This window comes from Photinus pyralis, unplaced genomic scaffold, assembly GCF_008802855.1.
Source record: "Photinus pyralis isolate 1611_PpyrPB1 unplaced genomic scaffold, Ppyr1.3 Ppyr1.4_LG8, whole genome shotgun sequence".
In the NCBI taxonomy this organism is placed as follows: Eukaryota; Metazoa; Arthropoda; class Insecta; order Coleoptera; family Lampyridae; genus Photinus; species Photinus pyralis.
Window position 1 is genome coordinate 33,571,300 of NW_022170819.1, and position 21,410 is coordinate 33,592,709.

Here is a 21,410-nt window from a genome sequence, read left to right on the forward strand (position 1 = left end):
GCATAAAATTCACAAGAAAAAATTATGATAGACGTGTGCGACCATTTTTTTTTAACCCAACACTTCATTTTTAAATGAATTTGTTCCATATTTTAGCCGCTCACTGTAAAAAATTCTTCTGTACGTGTGTTGTGATTGTAAACGGCTGGACGGATTTTGATGAATTTTTTTATGCGCCTCTGTCTGTCATCGGATGGTTTCGATCGGATTGTAGGATTTTTTAAAAACTTCTTTTTTCGTTGATGCCGCACTCTACTGTTTCGCGTACCGATCGATACATGCGCCTCAAGTCACTTGTGACGTACTTGTTTCCGTCATCATATATCCGTCAATATCGACTATCGAGGGTACGAAATCGCAGCGGAAAATAATCAAGTGCCAATAAATAAATAATAATAGTCTACCTTTTGAAATGGCACTCTTTTGTTTAGGCAAAAATGCGTCTTCATTTTAATTTCTCAGATTACGCGTTTTTACTTATCTTTGTAAATAATTTAATGTTTTTCATGAAACCCCATTAAGAGTGAATCGCTGGCCACAAGGGTGCTCATTCACCCGAAGATTGGGAGCATGGTCAACGGTACCGGAAACGGACGCTAATTCCGAAAGGTTCCACATGTAACCTATACCTACTAATGTGATTGTATTTTAAACATTTTTTCTTATCATCCCCAATTTTGTTTTGTTTTTAGAAAAGAGTTCGATGGCTTTTCGATAGAGGTACATTTTCAAAGTTTGTCTTGAGCGATACGTTACGCTTTATCACAGTTCCAACAAGGTTATCAATGTAGAATGCGGCGCTTTATTAAATAAAGCAACACAATTCACTCCTCACTCGTTCAATACGGTTAGCGTTAAGCGTCGCGACGCCAACATTCTCTCCGTACTGAAATAGCAAGGTATACGTTCAGTAGCCGATTTTCGGTGAAGGCGTACGCACGCCGCGTGTTTGTTGTTGAAGCCGTTTAAATATTTATATATTGTTTTAAAGCAAACAGTGCTATTGTACTGATGGATTGTGTTTTGGTTTGTGTAAAACGCCGTAGATCCTCGGTTCTTTAACAGTTGATAATAGCAGCAAATTGAGATTGATCAGACAACTTTCACTGTACAATTTTCCATTTGCGCTCAATTTGTGGCGTTGCTAACGTAAAAATTACTTAAACAAACTGGTTGCATCGCGTATACCGAAATCGATTCTGTGATTGACCCGTTTTCGTGTGCCTTATTGTATAAAAATGGAAATGACAAAGATGGAGTTTAACGTGCTTAAATCGATAATGGACCTTGTATCGTTCTTTTTAGTATCGACAGTACTAGTAATTAAAGCAATCATCTATGGCTGCCTACCGAAATCCTACAAGAAGAAGAAGAATTTCGAAAACGAAATCGTTCTAATCACCGGTGGCGCCGGCGGCATCGGAAGGCTCGTAGCCCTTAAACTTGCCAAACTGAACGCGAAAATTGTTTTATGGGACGTTGATACGTCAGGTAAGAATTTTTTTTCCCCTCTAAAAACCGGATTAAAACCGACAACGAAAGTAAAATTTCACTCTTACCTTGACATTACACAACTTTCTCGTGAAAATTATTAAAATACAAATTGTTTAAATTATTCGATCCGAGGATGCTAATGTAAAGTAAGGCAGGAGAAATTTTTCACCACGTAATCCCTCGAATTTGTGATATAATCGACACATAGCGCCATTTTATGGACTCGAATGAAGTTAATGTACTTGCTAATCGTATAATGTTGTAAACGTTTATGGTTTAACAATATTATAGCTCTATTCAATTTTTGTTTACTTAGACGCGAACGTGATTGTAATTTATATAGCTCATTTGCGTTTTGATAAATTATGATGTAGCCAAGACAGTAGAAGAATTGTTGTGTAGATATTTGTATAAAAGTGGGTTAAATAGTTTTTTGCTCGTCCCTTAAGACCCCTCGAAGCTACCTCAGGAATTATTATCTGAAGACCGATTACTATAAATACCTATAGAATAGTTATACTCAACCTTTAAGTGCTGCTTTTTAGAGGTCCAAAGTGTAGTTTTTTACGGATTGTGCAAAAAGTGCCATTTTTAGATAAGGAATGGCGATGAAAATGTAAGGAGCGGCTTCCTACTATAATTACACACGTTAGCACTTTAGTTTAGTCGTTTTCAACAGCACAGCAACGGACCATCGAAACAATCGATCATGACACTCTTAATGGCCAGAGTTTGTATGTGACATCTGTCGTGTCACAAAAGGTTCTCATATTGATCATGTACAGTTCTGAGCACGTGTACCTAATTAAACTTTAAAATTATCGCTAAGTTTAACGTTTCTGATACATCACAGGGCCGATTTGCGTCTGTTAAGATAACGGACTATCTTTGTACTTATCGCAATTAAAAATTGGGCCCAATCCAAAAATTCATTCTTTAAAGAAAAGGAAAGGAATTTTTTTTAAATCTAAATAGCTTAGGAAATGGTTGGGTTATAAGGAGAGGAGACTCTTTACATATAAACATTTAAACACCGCCTGGCATACATTCAAAATCCTCCGACACTCCATTCTGCAGATATTTGTACCGAAAACTTCGATTTCACCAGTAAATATGTCTCGTCCAGTCGATTCATTTTTCCTGTAAGAGTACGTTCCTCTGACAAATCGCTTTCCAGATATTCGTTCTTAAAGTTTTGAAATCTCCAATGGATATATTTCTTCACAATCGCCCTTTGTGAGTACCCTTTTCCGTCCATCCGTTCTTATATCCGATCACGATAAGGGGTTGAGGAGGAGGATTATGGTTGGTAGAAATTAATTCCTTTTGTTGAGACCTTTCATTAGAGTACCATGAAGGATAAAACCAGTTCCACTGCCCTTCCTCCACCCCCCTCTATTGATAAGGGCCCAGAAAGTCAGCAGCAGTTGGTATATAAAACGTTTCCTTTCGTTGAGACTTTTAATTATAATACCATGAAAGATAAAATTAATTTCTATCCCCCCCCCCCCCCTCATTTTCAAAAGTTTAACTTGGCACCACTAAAGGCATGCATATGCAAATTCTGAGACTAATTGGTTGTCGTATGTAAAAGTTCTGCACGTTCAAAAACAGCATCTAACGAAATAATTCATGGGGGGCCCCACCTTTAAGACAGTGAAATTTGATGGCCTTCTGACACAGCTTCAAGGTATAGGCTACCTTGTGCAAAAAAATCAAGGACTATAGGGCCATTCAAAATGGCAGAAATGGGCCCGGACGGACGGGCGGATAGTCGGACAAAACGCAAACAATAATTTAAAAAAAAATGCGCTAAAAAAGCGGCAGAGCACTTCGGAGTGACCATACGGATCATTGGATTTAACCCATATATGCCTGTTACATATCGTATACAGCGTGTTGCATCGTCAGGCTGGACATAGGAAATCCTCTGTTAATTCGAAGGAGGTTGAGTATTGGTCGAGCGTTTTAAAAAACCGCTCGAGCGACGAGGGACGGGCGCTCTAATCGTCTCAAAAATGCTCGCGGGTATCGAGCTATTTTGCTAAGCGGTTTATCGCGAGCACTCGGGAAAAGTGCTCGTAAGCGGAAAAAACGCTCAAGAGCGGAAAAAGCACTCGGAAGCGGAAAAAACCGCTCGGGAAGGGAAAAAAGAGCTTGCAAACGAGAAAAACACTCATGACCGGAAAAACTGCTCGCGAGCAGAGCGTCGAGCACTTTAAGTAAACGCTCGAATATCGAGCACCAAGCGGCCACTCCGAAAAGTCCTCGCGAGGGGACCGCTCGCAAGCGCTTTTTCCGTTTGGAGCGCTTTTTCGAGCGAAACGCTCGCGAGCAGTACCCAGCTCTGAATGTAGTTAATTTTAATTGTAACTCTTCAGCTATTTGTAACTAATCTCTGTTTTTTAACTAGGAAGACGGATTTAAAAACCTGATTTACACTGAAAATGTCACTAGAATCTAGTAACAAAAATAATAGACTCATTTTATACAGACATGTATTGTGTGTTGCGTGATGTGTTTTTCTTTCACATTTGGATAGATTTCATTATTTATGCTTTTGGGTTATTATTTGATAGGAACTACTTTATATTATGCATACATCACACTTTTAAAAGCGAATTATAATAAATAGGTAATAATTGATAATAGGTAATAATGCTGCACACATTTTTTGACCTTTGAAACATTGTTTTGAATTGTAGTTTTAAATGTTTTATCAGTTGTAATACTACACAATCCACATTACAATTTACAACAAATGTTAAGTTATTGAACAAATTCAGAGCAATGGAATTATATTCATATTATTAAACAGCACAGTTCACTGTTTTATGTATAAGCGATTTAGACACTGTCTTCCGAAAGTTCACTAAAACTGTCACTGTCCTCCGATCCGAGTGAAATAATTAATGATTCTATAAGTGTATCCATTAGGCCATCCAATCTACACATCTTATTTTCTTCCTTAATAACGTGTTGCACACACTTCCGCCAATCGTCAGAGCTCACATTTGCAACAGCCTTATGACCACCGGAACGTTTCGAAGGGGTAACAATCCCAGTACTTCGATCTTCTTTAATTATCCGGTATACTGTTGATCGTGCAACTCCTAATATGTGTCATACTTAATAACTAAATATATACCTACATCATTATTTACGTTACCTGTGATAGATGTAATCTTCAACACAAGCGTAGCAAAATTCATATCCGGAGTATCAGATAACATTTGTTTATAAGTGTTTATAATAAATTGCTTTTCGGAGACTGATAAAATGACCTAAGTTTAAGCGACAACGTTTTTTCAAAGGAGACAAGCTTGCTTTACTGGTACTTGGAGTTGAATCCATCACCAATGCCAGTACACTTAGGACGCGAAATATCAACTTTAGTTCTTAAAAAAAAGAACTGTTATACTTTGTTAAAATTTATGCAAAAGGACTCGGAACACACGAAAACTCAAAAATAAGTACAACAGTTAAGGATGAGAATCGCGATTAAATTTGACAGTTAAATCATGTCCATAGAACAACAAACTTTTTTTTTTTGTTCTGGGATCATGTCAATAGTAATTTTACCGGGTGTAAAACGGGCGCAGCGCGAGTCAATAGAAACTAAGATTTTTTGCGGGAAATTTTAAATTCGTCTTCCTAGTTAAAAAACAGAGTATAGGGGTAGGTAACCCTTGAATTTGTTTATTATTTCATTGTTTCACTTAAAATTTTATTCTTATTTTGATTTGTTTAATATTAGCCAGTTTCTTCGATGTTTAAACTCATTTAGTTTGATTAGCGACTTCAATTCTTTGTGTATGAATCGGCCTTTTTTTAATGTCTTTAACTGTTTTCTCCGTGCAGAGGTAAATGCTGGAGTGTTAAAATTATTTAGCGGCATTCATCTCGAAATACAACTTCACTCTAAGGTTACCGTATCCAGGACCTCCAGATACCTTCTGGATTGGAGAAGGTCCCGCTAATTAACAAAGTATTTCATTTACGTTATGTAAGAAACTTGAATGTTATTTTTCACAAATGGAAAGGAGTCGAGTGGCTACTTTTGAGCATATCAAATTTTGTATTAGATTAAAGTCAGATTAAAATTATTCAAATTCAAGAGGTACTTCCTTGGATTGTTAATTTTTGTTAATTTTGTTATTGCAGACATTGCTCTAGACTTTTTACTTTTTACTTATATTTACCCTCCGTGAACATTGATTCAGAATTTTCTTCGGACTGTAATTGTAAACCGTAAAAAAAGCAGGTGCATGACCCTTCGTAAATTAAACGTTTGCCAGCATTTGCATTAGGCTTTTTTTAAAGTTTTATCTCTTCCTTTAGTAACGGAAAATATGTATATAATTAATAGAAGCATACCATTGAAGGAGTTCGGAAAATTTAAATTTTTTTAAATTATTTTGTATAATCGAATTAAATTGTTTGTATATTTTTGCCGGAGCCCCTTTTAATTCGGGACTCGTTCTCATTGCGTACGTTTGAGGCATTGTTGTTACGCCACTGCTATTGAATCTACCCCTTTTCTTGTTTCACTCTTCCCGGTTCCTTCGTAATCTGGTTGCTATTGAGTTTAAGAAGCTTAGAATACCCAGATTTTCCGGGGGGGGGGGAGATGTTAAAAAGGGCAGTCGTAGTATGACTGCTGGGACCGCTAGTTTTATATGTTCCCCGAATCATGGTAGTCAAGAGACGTTTTTGTACCACTAAAAACTGGCAAGTTATGGGATTCGAACTCACAACCTGTGAGGTGAAAGTTCGAGTCTTAAACCGTTACGCCGAATGGACTGGGCACCTAGTCTTTTATCCTCGCCTTAATAACGGGGGGAACAATCCCTTGGGTGGACTCAAGCGCGAAGAAGACACTACTACTATCGTTGCTCCCTATTCGGCAGTGCGTTGGCACCCAGATCAGGCTTACCCTATTCGACTCATAGTTAACTATTAGGAACACAGTCAATACCAGGGCAAAAACCACTCCCCTGCAGTGTAAAAAATGGGGTCGTTGGCCCCTGATAACCTTGAAAGTGAAATATGATAATACAAAAATGGTGCCACTAAGGCGCATGGGCACGAAAATGCGCTCCGCTACGCTTCACTCTAGTGACCGACACCCGCTCAATTGTGACCCTACTTCCAGTTGCAGTGAAATGGCCTGTATTTTACCGAACCTAAATTTAAAGCTCAATTCTGGCCTTGCTGACAGCTGCAGTAAACACTCGAGGCCTGCGATAGGCATCATAGGTCGCGATCCACTGCATTGATTCCTGTTTTGTGGGAAGGTCCATGTGAAGTATTGGGATTTACACTTATCGTCCTAGAGTTTCGTAAGACTTGTAAATAGCTCACATTAAAACTGAGAAAGATTACAAATAAATGATGAACTTTAGTCGTTCTTGCGTATGCGATGGCTGCACCACTTTTTTTAAATGGCTGCACCACTTTTCTTCAGCCAAACAACAAAAACGAGAATGATTAAATTTCGGGAAATGGAACTAGGGAGCATTGGGTGCACAAGACAAATACATAACCATAAGTTTATTTTCACTTTCAAATTTATTAAGTGCACTAATTTTTCTCTGTTCATGCCCCATGAAATATTCAAATCTTCATTACCATTATGCAAATAAGGTAAGTTAAAAAGAAATACACCATTATGCACCTTTTGTCGGTGTTTATTGAAACCTTGAAACTGCGTACATTTATGTCGACCCTCAAAATGTTGTCGAAACTAAGTAAATTAAAAGTCATTACTTATATACTACAAATAGTGGCAATCTCTGCTATAGTTTATGGTAGTTGTGTTATACAAATCACAAACATTAAACGAAGTGGTTTAAATTTGGACAATTTCACTTCAATCGAGATTAAGGTTGTAACGGAAGCCCGCTTTGCAGTCTAAATTTTTCGAATTTTATATATGGACAATTCAACTCATGTATAAAAAATCGCATAAGCCGCAGTGAAATTGTCACTTTGACAGCGGCAAAAGTTACCTGCAACTTTTCCAGCGACAAATGCACTAGTGGTTTTTTCACTTATTCATTTTCGAACCAATTATCGCATTATCCTTTCCCATATGACTAGTTTGACGTCTGTCAATAATTGATTAGTTGGTGAATTTCTTGTTCGTTAAATTGTCCTGCCGAATTACACTCGAGGTTTGTATTTAAACCGAGTAAATTTGGGTTGTGGCAATTCAAATCTGTTTCCTTTTAGCAATTGGACTCGAAAAACTGTCAACCTAAAAATGCTCCACCTGCGGTGTCGCATTTTTATTAGTTGACAGTTTTTCTCGTCTAATTGCTAGGCAACAGATTTTCATTACCTAAACAACCCAAATTTACTCGGTAAAATACAAACCTCTTGTGCAATTATAAGTGATAAAATTGCATATGTACCGCTTCATGAGGGTAGTAGGCGCGAATCAGTTTATTAGCGTGCGTATTTAGAACATGTAGTTTTTTTCGAGATAGCGGGAAACTTCGTTCGGCCCGTTTAGGCGAAGCCGAGTAATGCAAATGCAAGTTTGCTATTGGTTTAAAGGGGAAGCCGGTCGCGGTGGTTCCGTTTGCCTCTACCATAAATAGCGAAAGAAAAAGGAAAAGAGGGAGACGGATAAAGACTGAAAGCAAAGTTGGCTACAGTTCGGGTAAACAATTTAGCTGTGAAACGTGCAGATTTTTGTTGCTTGAGTTACGCAAAATTAATTGGCTAACGAAACGACGCGTTAAGTTACGAAGAAGCAACTATCTAATGTTAAAAAATATCTATACCGAATTTCGACGACCGAAAAGCAAAAAGATGACCGCGTAAATAAAATTGCAGTGCGCTTTCTGAAACCTTGCGCATCGTATTTATAAACTCTTATCGCGAGTACGAACTGGTCCACCTAAATCTTTGATCTCGCGAAAGATTGTGATCGCTGCATGAATGAACGAGAACGGTAGTTGATTTAATCTGGGACGAGTCACAATTGTCAACAATGTGGACGTTTCCTTTGTCTTGTAACGGAGCTGCAATTACCAAAGAGCGCTGACCTCGTCCTAGGGTAATTTTTTACCACGCAGGAATCACTGGACCTTTTTGACGTTTACCATGTTGTGAATTTGTGTTATTCAAAGAGCATTATAAATTCAAATTTTATCCATGTGAGAATCATAAGTTTCCGTTCGATTAAGCTAGTCGTTGCAACTAACTTTTGATAAATTCTAAAGCGTTTACTTCAAAGTTATATGGTCTATTCAAATAAACACAATCGATTGTATCTTAACACTTCATCCAAATTACACAAACCATAATTACAATTGTCTATACGAGAAAGAAAACATCTAGGTGTGGAAAGTAACATTTAATTTGTGACGAACAATTATGGCTAATTATTCTTGTAATACCATTACCATAAATACCGCTATTCACAACGTAATATCATAAACTACCTAATGAGTTTCACAGGAACTGTTGATTTGTAACTGGAACTGTGATAATTTATAAAATTAGAGATAATTTTTTACATTAAAAAGGAAATAATGTTGCGCTAGATTCTCTATATTTAGTGCCAATTAGCGCCACTTTTACTTTTTCTAGCACACCAATCGTGAGGTTCAAGAACGTAGTGCTTTGAAAGCTAGTGCCATCAGGGTAATTTCGCTAAAATCACGCTGCGCTGACCTAGTGTCACTTGAATATTGTCAACTAATCCCCTGCATAGATACAACATTCGCACCGGCTGCTACTCGAAGAAGAAGCATCTACATTTTAACTTTAACTGGCGACAAGAATATCTTGAGCACCCCCAGAAACCCTAGGAGGAAAAGGCAAAACCGAACCTGCCCGGAGTACCAGACCGAAGTCTCAAACAAAAGTAATAGGGATGCAGAGTACCGGCGACACTTGCTCGCATCTCCTGAACCGACTGTAAGAGAAGAAATCGAAGAAGCAAGCAGAGAAGAGCCGTCTACCTCTTTTCGCTGTGCAATAGAGTCGCGCCACGATCTGCCGACGTCAGATGCTCTCCGCATAAAAATGAAAGAGGAAAGCGGCGCACGTAAAAATGGCGCTGGCAATACATCGTCGGTCGCCATGTTTGCAAAGAAATAGGACGGGTGGAACAATCAGCGACGAAAAGGTGACGACGATAAACAAAAGTACAAAAAACTAACGATTCGTTGTTTGAAATGTAAAAAACCAGGACACAAAGCAAACGTGTGTCTAAAAAACAAGAAAGAGAGCACGACAGTAGCTGTTCTAAGGGGAAGATGCCGAGGATACCGTTACGTTTCCCGACAAATCAGAGCGTCTGACGATGATGGATTGGTGCACACGCCTTCGGTCTAATGAAGACGGCATCCTTGGCAGGGATTGAAGTCAAAAGCTGAGGCATGCAAGGGAACAACTGTAAAATGCCTGCAATCCGATAATGATAGCGAGTACACCAGCAACGAGTTCAGCGATTATGTAAAAAAAACGAGGAATTACCAGAGATTGACAGTCCCACGCAATCCAGAACAGAATAGTACGGCGGAGCGAAAGAATCAAACCTTGATAAATGTCTCTAGGTGCCTTCTGAGGGCGGTGAACACCGCAAATTATCTGAGAAATCGTTTAGCCACGAAAAGCTTTTGGTATTAAAGTGCACCTTGACCGAACACTCGGTAAAGGAAAGTTCTATCCTCGCGGATAAAAAGGATTTTTTCTTGGGTACGCCGAAGACCGCGTTTGGTCTTCAGAGAAGCCTGAAGTAGTGATTTCTCGCGATGTGAAATTCTAGGAAAAGAAACTCCCGGTTACGGTACCTAAAACTCCAGATCTACCAGAGGATGAAACAGAGATCGAGAACTTAGTAGATCGACAATTTGTGGAATCCATCTCATTCCACAAATGAAGAGGAGTTTACGCATTCAGAAAACGAAGGATTCCGGGGTTTTGTAAAAAATGATGAAGAGGATAATGAGATATTTGAAGAGGGTGCAGTGGCACCACCTGGTGCTCGAGCAACCTCACGCAGAGGTCCCGTCCGACCAAAGAAAGTGAAGACTGGTTCAAGGGAAAGAGCTCGAAAGGAGTACCATGATATTTCAGAGGACAATGACGAAATGAAACAAGTGCATCTTTCGGGAATTTCCCTGAAAGAATCGTCGATTAGTGAAAAAGAGATCTGGGTGATGGTCGACCGCCCTGAAAATTAAAAGTTAGGGGTTGCCGAATTGGTGTAAGGAACAAGTTGCGTTCTGATGGCTTCATCGAGAATCAGAAGGCGCGGTTGATCAGCCAGCAACTCGGCATCCACTTTTACGGAAACATTTTCACCAGTGGCTTGGAGAAACTCCACTCGTTTGATGGCATCACTTGCTGCTACACAAGGGATGAAGATACGTCACTTGGACGTGAAAACCGCTCATCTGAACAGATTTCTTGAAGAGGAGGTGTTTACAGGGAGCCATAGAATTCTGCGGAATATCACCGATTCAAATAGCAAGTGTCAAATTAGAGCAAGAGCGAAGAAGATGCTACTAGATATCAGCAAAAGCAACAAGGTATGTTTGTTAAAAAAATTGCTTTACGGGCTACGTCAAACCGGTAGGGGCTGGTATACCAGACTAGACGGGACTATAAAAAATTTAGGTCTCATTTCATCAAAGTCCGATTCATGTTTTCCTGTTGAGGGCCCAAAACAAGAGGAGGACAATAAATAAATAAATAATTTTTTTCTACATTGGTAAAAGTGAAGATGCAACTTACTCTAGTCTCCACCTACGTAGACGACATCTTGATCGCGTCACGAGATGAAAAGAAGGTCACTGAGATTATTGATGGACTGGCTAACAATTTTGGAATTACGGATTTGGGGTATCTCAAATATTGCCTCGGGATAGAGTTCGAACACTCGAAGGGATTTCTGACACTGCATCAGGGTGGTTGTTCATGACTTATTGCTCTCGCGATTTGGTATGGCGGATTCCAATCCCGTTTATACTCCGGTCAACGCAGGCTTCAAGTTGATAAAAAATGGCACACAGTCTTTGGAAATTGAAATTTCTTTGCCGAGAGCTTGTGGGAGCTCTGACTTATCTATAGCCTGTCAGATATTTCGTTTGCAGCTAGTAGTCCAGGGAATAGAGGGTTTTAACTTGCAAAATGAGAAGTAGTTCCAATTTCTTTTGCATGTCATAGACAGTCATCTGGTGGTTAAGAATCTAAGTTTTCGACCTCCCACCCCTTGTGCTTCCCCCGTACCACCCTCAAAACCCCTGAAATTTGGTTAGTTTCTTAGTTTTTCAATCACGTCTTTTTAATGGTTCACTTTAGAAAAATTATTGTTATCAGAAATTGTAGACCATATAATTCTAGAGAACTTTGATATACACTACTTTTTTGCGAAATGTTTATTAAAAAAGATATAGAGCTTGAGAGTTGCTTATATTTTTAAGAAGTCTGAAATTTCTATGTAGATGTTTTAACCAAATTTTATACTTTATCTCTATAATTAAGAGTTTTATGAGAAAATATCTTGAACTTATCGTGGTATAAACCCTCCTACCCTGCACCCTTGCCAAAGGGGATGCATAATAATTCAACTTTCAACCCTTGCTAATGGGGTATTTGAATCACTGTGAGATTGTAGCGCTTTCTAATATACTTTTGAAATTAAAAACTTGTCTCACTTCAGTTCAGTTTCACCCCCCCCCCGCGCGGTAAAAATGGATATTTAAACGCTCTTGTAAAGTTAGTCAGAGAGTACAACGCTTATTACATATGTGTTCTATTCCTCTTTAAATATCTATTCCTACCGCGGATGGGGGGAGGGGGGCGGGGGATGGGGGATGAAGGATTTTAAGGATGAAGCTGAACTGAAGTGAGATAATTTTTTTGTTTCAAACGTATATTAGAAAGCCCTACAATTTCACAGTGATTCAAATATCCCCACTAGCAAGGGTTGAAAGTTGTATTATTATGCATCCCCTTTGGTAAGGGTGCAGCGTAGGGGATTTATACCACGATAAGTTCAAGATATTTTCTCATAAAACTCTTAATTATAGAGATAAAGTATAAAATTTGGTTAAAACATCTACATACAAANCAAAAAAGTAGTGTATATGAAAGTTGTGTAGAATTTTATAGTCTACAATTTCTGATAACAATATTTTTTTGTAAAATGAATCTATAAAAAGATATGATTGAAAAACTAAAAAACCAACCAAATCTCTTTGGTTTTAAGGGTGGTACGGGGGAAGCACAGGGGATGGGAGGTCGAAAACTTGGATTCTTAACCACCAGATATTCTTTCATGACATGCAAAAAAATTGGAACTACTTCTCGTCTTGCAGGAAATGGTCCATTTTGAGTATTTCCTGAACTATAGTTATTTAGGACAATTTAAGGTTCTATTAACATGGGATTATATCTGGTCCCGCATCGTTCATTGGATATATCGACGTCGACTGGAGGAATTGCTCTGAGGATAGGAAGTCCTAAGTGGGAAGGGACGTGTTAAAAAATCAAGTACACTCTTAAATATATAGAGAAGGCACATAACATAGTTTTTGGAGTCTCTGTTTGTCACATAAATGTTGATTTTATTTTTCTCCGTATGGTACGTTTATATATTGTCAATATAATTGACTCCCGAGCCAATAGCTTTTTTGCGATCAAGATTTTTGTGGATGACCTGTACGCTACGCGTCTTTCTCTTTTGTCTTTTCTCATCGTTTTCGAGTTAAAAATTTGAAACTGAACCCACCTTCGTTTCCACCCGCACTAGTTTTATCTTGGCTAAATCTCAATACGGAACCAACTCAAACTTTACGACTCGCGTCGTGACCCACGCGTTCTAATCCGTCTGGCGGTCCCTTCCATTAAACGTATTCTCATGAAGCTTATTCCGACGAGTTTGCGGTGTTCCAACAATACAGTGCTCCGTGTTTACCACCTGCATTACGAATTGGGTAACAGCCGGTCATCTCAAAAGACCGTTGACCCCTTCACGAGGACATACGTTCCTGATCCATTGTCGATACTCGCATAGAAACTGGATAATTCCTTTGGATTCAAAAAATTAAGGTCACGATTGAGTTCAAAATTCCGCTAGGTATTTATGCACGTTTTGTCCGTCCGTTCGTTCTGCGCCGTGTGCCCTACACGTAAAATTGTCCCTTCATTTCGGAAAAAATCAACTTTAGGCCATTATTTGATCATTTTCTCAGTATTTCTGCACAGTATGTTTCTTGGGTAATTATAAATTGTAATTTCATTTGATAAAACCTCGTGTTTTATGCTTGGCATCCATTGACATAATCATGTCATAAAATTACGGGCGTGCGACACGAATTATGCTGTATACCTACCATGTGAATTAGCATATTTCCGGTAACAGTAGACTGTAAATATAATGGCAGCTGGTTGTCAATGTCATTTGAAGTTAATCTATAAAATAGTCCTAATCGGTGCTACTACATAAGAAATTGCTACTTTGAATTGCTAATTAATGTTTTTTCACTACTAGCGTCTGATGACATGATTATTAACCTTTTTTCCACTTGTAAAGTAGTCTTTCTCGGCATTTGTTCAAAGTGGTTAATAATTTTTTATTATTAACTAGTAGTCAATAATGAGAACTGTCACGCTGTCACTTTTAGAAAACACAACCCGAAATTTCGGTCAATGAACGTTTAGACAAGTTCTCTAAAACGAATAATTGCCACCATTCGCAATTTCCAGAGAAATTACATACCTAAAATTATCACATTTTGAAATAATTCGAACGAAATTACTCTTTGAAAAATCTCAATGACAGAACAAAATACGGCCTGTTTGACTTGTACTTCCACGTACTTGATTGACATGTTAAATTAAGAAACAAACAATTCTGTCCAATCGTTAACTCTCTTATCAATATAATATGTTAATTTAGAGGATTTCAAGTGCTAGTAGTGAAAAAAATAGTATATATACCACGGTAGAGAAGTCCATTATTGCCTTCGCACCTTACACCCCTCGGCGCAAGCGCCTCGAGATGTAATCTTGGTGCTCAGGCAATAATAGTGGACTTCTCTACCTTGATATATAATGCGAGATATAATGTACTATTTCGCACGCGTCAAAAAAATGTATGATTAATTCTCTTAAGTTTACAGTGCAAGTTGCGCTCATAAATTTGCTTAATTTAACCTCCATCTTGAAGTTTACAGCACGCTTGTGATTTTTGAATGCAACGTTAGTTTTAATTTTAATGCTAATGGTGTTATGTCGGTAAATTATGGTAATGATACGAAACGGAAATGTACCAAAATCACTTGGGTATTCCCAAGAACCCGCCACTAATTAGTATTCTTACTTCAAATTGCAGGGTCGATCCTGACACCAATGACCTCAACACCAATCGAAGGACCCCCTGACATAATGCTCAAGACTTGATCATTTTTTAACTATAATTAAATACTTATTTTAAAACTATAATTAATAGATTAATTCATCAAAATATAAAATGACACACATACAACACTACTGACAACCGACCAAAAAAATCACCATAAATACATCAAGGAAAACTTCTTAGCGCATTTTTGATTCTTCACTAACTGTCGTCTGTTCGATCGAGATCTCGGCAACGGAATATGGTAAAACTTTCGGGTTTTCAGTATTATATTAATACTATCGTGTTATTCCTGCATTGCATAGTCTGAAAACTGAAAACCATTCTTGAAGTTGATAATTTATGAATTTCCTTTAAATGTGTTAAAATAAGGAAGGATCTTATCTAATTCAAGAGTACAAAGTTATGTACTCTACTACCTGGCCCTCATGGTCAATCTCAAGTAAATTGCAGTAATTTTTTACCATAATTCAGTTTTGAAGCTCTCAATGTTATCGCCTTCAAACCAAATTTTTTAAATTGAAAAATTGAAGGGTCGAGAGAACTTTGTCGATTAGAAATCTCCTGTACAAGCATATTTGGAGTACGAAGATCTGTTTAGCCGCATAGTAAATTAAACACCTTCCGAGGTAGCTCCAATTTACGGCGACTCAGTATGCACCAATTCCGTGAATAACGGTAGGGTTATTGAAATTATCCATGCATTCGAGAGTCTCCATGATTTTGTAGATTTGGCAAAGCGACTGGAGAAAGTAGGCCATTCTTCAGGATCTCCAAAAAATTCAAGCAAGTCTTTGAACATGGATTTTCTTGACATGAGCTGTCTTCGATGATTTAATGATCCCGGTGCGACAGCAAGCGGAATCGGGTGTTTCGGCTGGACTGGAAATTTTGATAAATGTAATAACGGCACATTGTACCGAGTGATCCAATAAGACTGTTCCTCGGTCATATCTCGGGAACCATTCGTCGTATGACTTAAGGTGGGTTCATAGCTCTCCGTTCATCCGTTGCGTTGGTCTGTCAAACGGATAATGCATTTTATTAAGGTTCATAGCAATCCGTCCACATTGTACATTTGCAACGTATAACCATAACCTAAATTTTATTTTGTACTGTACCCTCCGTGATTTTCAGTATGTAAAAATGGTACGAAAGTAAGAGCACGTTGCTATCTGATTATTACGTGAAGAACGAATAGGCGAACACTGTTAACGTACCAAACATAACCTCACTCTTGTTAAAAACGGAACAACGGAAACGTAAATGTTCAACTTCAACCAACTTTTCCGTCGTAAACGGACGACTTACGATTTAAAAATTTGCTGTCTTCTGATTGGCTAACGGACAAACGGAAACGTAAGAACGGAGAGCTATGAACCCACCTTTAGAAGTAAACAAAATTATACGGTAAATCGGTTATGAAAAATCGCTGGAAAATATTTTCAAGTTCTAAAAATGACCACCAGAGGGCGTAACTGCCATCTTACATTTTAAAATTGCATTTTCGCATAATAAACTAAACGTTCTTTTTTCACATTTTTAAAGAGAACCGGTTTCTGTATCATTTTCGTAAAACAAAAACTCAGTTATTTCAAAAATAAAGATGGCGTGGGGCGTTCAATTGTTTTTGCAATAACCTGCTTTAACTTCTTAACCATTTGGCCGATTTTAACAAATTTGGTATGGTTGAAAAAGAGCACCAAAATATAGTTAATTTAGTTGAATCCTTCTCCGCCAGTGGGCTAGTTTTGACACCATGACCCAAAATCCTAAAAAAATCAAAAAAATCAAATGGAACGATATGACTTTTTCTTTATGAAAAAGTAGCCAAATAACATCCAAGTGAAAACCGTTTTTCAAAATCTCGTTCCTAACCTCAAATATTGGGAAAATGAGATTAATTAATTAATAAATAAAAATGCTTAAATTGTATCTTACTTGACGTATTTACGGTATTTGTCGATGGCGCGAAAGAAAAGCACCCTACACTTTTAGGTAGGCCTTGGAAACTTAAACGATGCATTATAAAATAATAATAACCGTAATTTGTAAATTATTCTGCTGTCTTTCAGTAAGTGCAGTTTTTTGAATTTGTAATCTTTTTCGTCACATTCGTTTCTTGTCGTCTTTTTTATGACGCCTCCACGTCTGTCTGGATTTCTAGAATATTCCCTGCAATATTTCCATATAACCACTTTACAATACTTTACTACGAAACTCCTTATAAACAGTCAACGGGTTTCGTTATAGTGTCTATCCCTATATACATCGAGGCGCCATGCAAAATTAGTCATCGACGATAAAGAACGAAGGCGGATGTTCTTCCTGGAAATATGATGTTTTATTTTACAAAGTTTGAGCTAATTGCGTTTCAGGACAGTTCCAATTTCAACGCTGAAGTAATAAATAGTTCGCGATGTGAGTGATATGTCATAAATCAATTCATTTCAAGATTTTTATAAATTTATTGTTAATTAATTGAAAAAAAAAATGAATCACGTAAATAAATGAAACAGCGTCGTGCCCATGGTGAGCTTGATCCTGCGATCCCCTAATAGATGCAGTTCAATGCGCTCGCGTTCACTCCGTGGACTCTCTCGTATAGTTATAGTCTATCTTCGGCTCTGTGACGTAGAGCTAAATAATGTTACTGTCATCGACATCCTGGTAGAAGAACCGAGTAATAACACGGGCTCTGTCTGCATACCTTCCTTTCAAAACGTAAACGGTTCGGCGGAATACCTTTAGCGGCGCATCTTTTGAGACCATTTTGACCCCAGAGCCAGACTAGATATCGTAGCGGGTTCGAGGGACCAATGAAATGTTTCACATGCACACAATCGTTTTTATTTTACAATACTGACAATTCTATTTTGTCTGAAACATCAATTTGGTGGACACTTCACTTATGACGCCGGTGTCAACAATCCTGTATAATATACTTATCTGAAAACCGTATACAATTGAACAGAATAAAAATTCTTATTTTTGTGAATAAATCAGATACTCCTTTCCGGTCAAAATCCCATAAAAAAATTACCAACCCTGTTATAGTTAGTTGTATTAGACGATGGATCGCAACGTAACGTTTTAAATTACCATATTTAGTAAAGAGTGCTAATTCAAGCTAAATTTAACAATCTAAAATTAGTAAAAAAGATCAGATAAAAGAATGTCAGTTGCCAGAATTTCAAAAAAGGCTAGGACATCAAATCAGAAAAAAATTGATGGCTTCGTTATGGTAATGAATGACTGAATATTGGGAAAACCTGCTATTTTCTTTACATTAAAAATGCTGCTATATACAGGGTGGTGACTTGCGTGACGCATCATAGGGATTTCAATGTAAAATTTATAACATGCGATTATTGGCTCCCCAAATTATTTTAGAGCAAAAATGTATTAAGGTTTTTTGTAGAAAACAATTTTTTACGTCAATCAACCGTATTAGTTTTCAATTTTTTGCATAATAAAGACGGAAAATTGGAAAAATAAAACCCCCATCTTTTTCAATAATCTGCGATGCCATGGAATTTTCTAAAACAAAAAGATATCCAGTTATCAATTAGCAGCAGTTCGAAATGGATTTTATGATCGACTTGGTTACTGTATTGCAGTTAATAGTGACTTATTCGAACATTTATTGTAAATTGTTATATTAGGAAACCGTTTTTAGTAATTTGGTCTTTCTTTATGTTGAATTCGCTGTTGTAAATATAATACTTTTTGATAGAATTTGATTTCTTTTATAGCAGACATTCCATGGCATGACGGATATTGACGTAGTTTTTGTATTATAAAATTCCATGGCGTCACAGATTATTGAAAAAAGATGTGGGTTTTATTTTCCAATTTTCCGTCTTTATTATGCAAAAAATTGAAAACTAATACGGTTGATTGACGTAAAAATTTTTTTTCTACAAAAACATTTTTGCTCTAAAATAATTTGGGGAGCCAATAATCGCATGTTATGAATTTTACATTGAATTCCCTATGATGCGTTGCGCAAGTCACCACCCTGTATAACATTTTGAATTATATATACCTACGAAAAAAGGGGAAATAAATGATCTCGTGAACGTTAATGTATTTTCTGGTTTTTTGATCGTTTTGCATAATAGCCACGTTTGGCAAACAAAATATTTTTTGGTTTTGTTGCTCGAATCTATAACCAGATGTGCGGTAACTTTGTACCTATAGAATATAGATCTTTGGAAATTGGTTGTTTATTATTACACGGTAAAATGCTGAACGTCGAAGGTCTGGGGTACGTTTATGCTAAATTTTAGCCATGCCAAAATCCGTTTTCTATTGCAAACCAGTTCAATAATCCGCTAATCAAAAACTGGTTTGTAATGGTACAAATAGACTAATAGAGCTCAAAATAAAACACGCAATACGAGAAAAATCAGAATGCCAAGAGAAGTTCGACATGAGGAACTGATGGAAGCCTAAAAAGGCTTTCTTAAAAATTAGTCAAAATATGCTTCACTTATTTGTACTACTTTGTAGTACTTTTGTTGAATGGAAAATGAGAGCAAAGTTTCTTTATTAAATGAGTAGGTATATGTCAATGAACGAGCACGAAAAATATTGTTGTTCACCTTGATGAAGCAATTTTGTTTTGTTTTAGGTATTGAAGATGCCGTAAACCAAGTGAGAGGGATCGGCGGAAAGGCGTACGGCTACAAATGCGATCTAACGGATAGGGAGGATGTGTACAGAACCGCTAATAAGGTTTACGAGGAAGTCGGACAGGTAATCTTCGACCTTCTTACTTTCACAATTTTTGGGGCTTTCTACTAGTCGGTAGTCGTAATTCGATTTAAATTATATACTAGGTACTGAGATTAGCTAACGGAACTTGTTGTAGGTAACGATCCTCATCAATAATGCCGGAATTGCTTCGGGGCGCCTTCTTCTGGATACTCCCGATCATTTAATCCAGCGGACGTTTGACGTGAACATTATCTCTCATTTTTGGGTAAGTCGGCGTTTTTTTAAACGTAACGCACTCGAGTCACTTCCATTGCTTCAGACGACCAAGGCGTTTTTGCCGAAGATGATCGACAGTAACCACGGGCATATCGTCACAATCGCATCCTTGGCAGGTCACATTGGAGTACACAAGCTGGTCGATTATTGCTCGTCGAAATTCGCCGCCGTCGGTTTCGACGAGTCGTTGAGGATAGAACTCGAAAAGCTGGGTTTGTGAGTCCACGTCGTCTCGCGGTTTTTGACCGAGTCTCTCTTTCAGGGGTTACTGGCGTTAAAACGACCGTAGTGTGTCCCTACTTTATCCAAGCGACTGGGATGTTCAACGATGTCGTCTCCCGTTTCGTGCCGACATTGAAATCCACCCAAGTCGCCGATGAGATCGTCGAGGCGATCGAGCTGGAGAAGTTGAGCGTGATCATCCCGCGATACTTGGGAATATTATGCGTGAAGTGGTTGGTATTGCAATTTCCACCAGTCGGAGAACTAATTGGAGACTTTTTAGGATTTTACCTTGGACTGTCATCTCACTGTTCATGCGCAATATCGTCAGTAACGCCGGACCTACGCACGCCGAAGCCTTGCCTCACGAGAATAAAAAAATGCCAGAAAAAGGAATGTTTCAAACGAACGCAGAATCCGAATTGCATCACAGGGCCCACGTTACCGAAAAGAGATAATTATTTTTGTATTTGTTAAGGAAATACAGTTTTGATGGATGCGTATGCGCGCGCTTAATTAAAAGATCTAAATTTCTCTTGTACTTCCATTATTACCCTCATTAAAACTTCACGTCCTCACAGTTTCTTGTTATAAATTCATTCAAAATGTCCTCGCAGTTTGATGCCATAAATTTATTCAAAATCGTGAGAAAAATTTAACTGTTACCTCCCTTCGCTTGGTGTTATATCATCGATTGCCTATTAAACATAATTACCTACATGTATTAGTTAAACGTGAAAGTTTTCCAACTGTGCCTAAGGCTTTCCTTTCATTAATTTATTTATTGAAAAAACTTATTCAGTTAGTGAACTATATCGTAATCGTTATTAAATGTTGTAACGTTCCGTTTTTCTTTACAGATACAGGATGACAAGCTTTCGTTTTGCAATGTGTGGCAATAGTTCTTTGTCGATGGTTCTGTTAAATAAAATCCAAAATTGATTTTTTAGTAACTGCGCAAATTTCCCTTTCGTTTCACTATCCAAAACAAGAAATGGACAAAACATTTGCGGAAGTACCATCCATGAATCACGCCTAGCGGTTTTACTTAAAAGTTCGTAAAGTTGCTGTTCTTTAGGAGCTAACCCCTGACCTACGAAAAGTAGCTTAGTCACATACGGAGTTATTAGAAGCCTATCAGCATCTCTTTATAGTTTCGAATAATTTAGAGTTACACTGTATAGCATTTTTCCATTTTAATAGCTTATTAACACAAAAATGTTGTAACGTTCAATAATTACCTACATTCTACTTTTTGCGATTTACTGTAACATATGAGTTTTAAAACTTTTCGTAATTTTGGGTACCA

General features: G+C 37.7%; 1 protein-coding gene across 1 annotated transcript; it reads left to right on the forward strand.

Annotated features, from left to right (window-relative positions):
- The first annotated feature begins 832 nt into the window (after positions 1–832).
- On the forward strand, positions 833–20,636 carry LOC116178869 (estradiol 17-beta-dehydrogenase 11-like). The gene is made up of 6 exons (XM_031498500.1): positions 833–1,491; positions 19,518–19,642; positions 19,758–19,868; positions 19,923–20,091; positions 20,142–20,334; positions 20,385–20,636. The coding sequence occupies exons 1-6, from the start codon at positions 1,239–1,241 to the stop codon at positions 20,557–20,559; spliced, it is 1,026 nt and encodes a 341-aa protein (XP_031354360.1). The 5' UTR covers positions 833–1,238; the 3' UTR covers positions 20,560–20,636.
- The last annotated feature ends 774 nt before the right edge of the window (positions 20,637–21,410 follow it).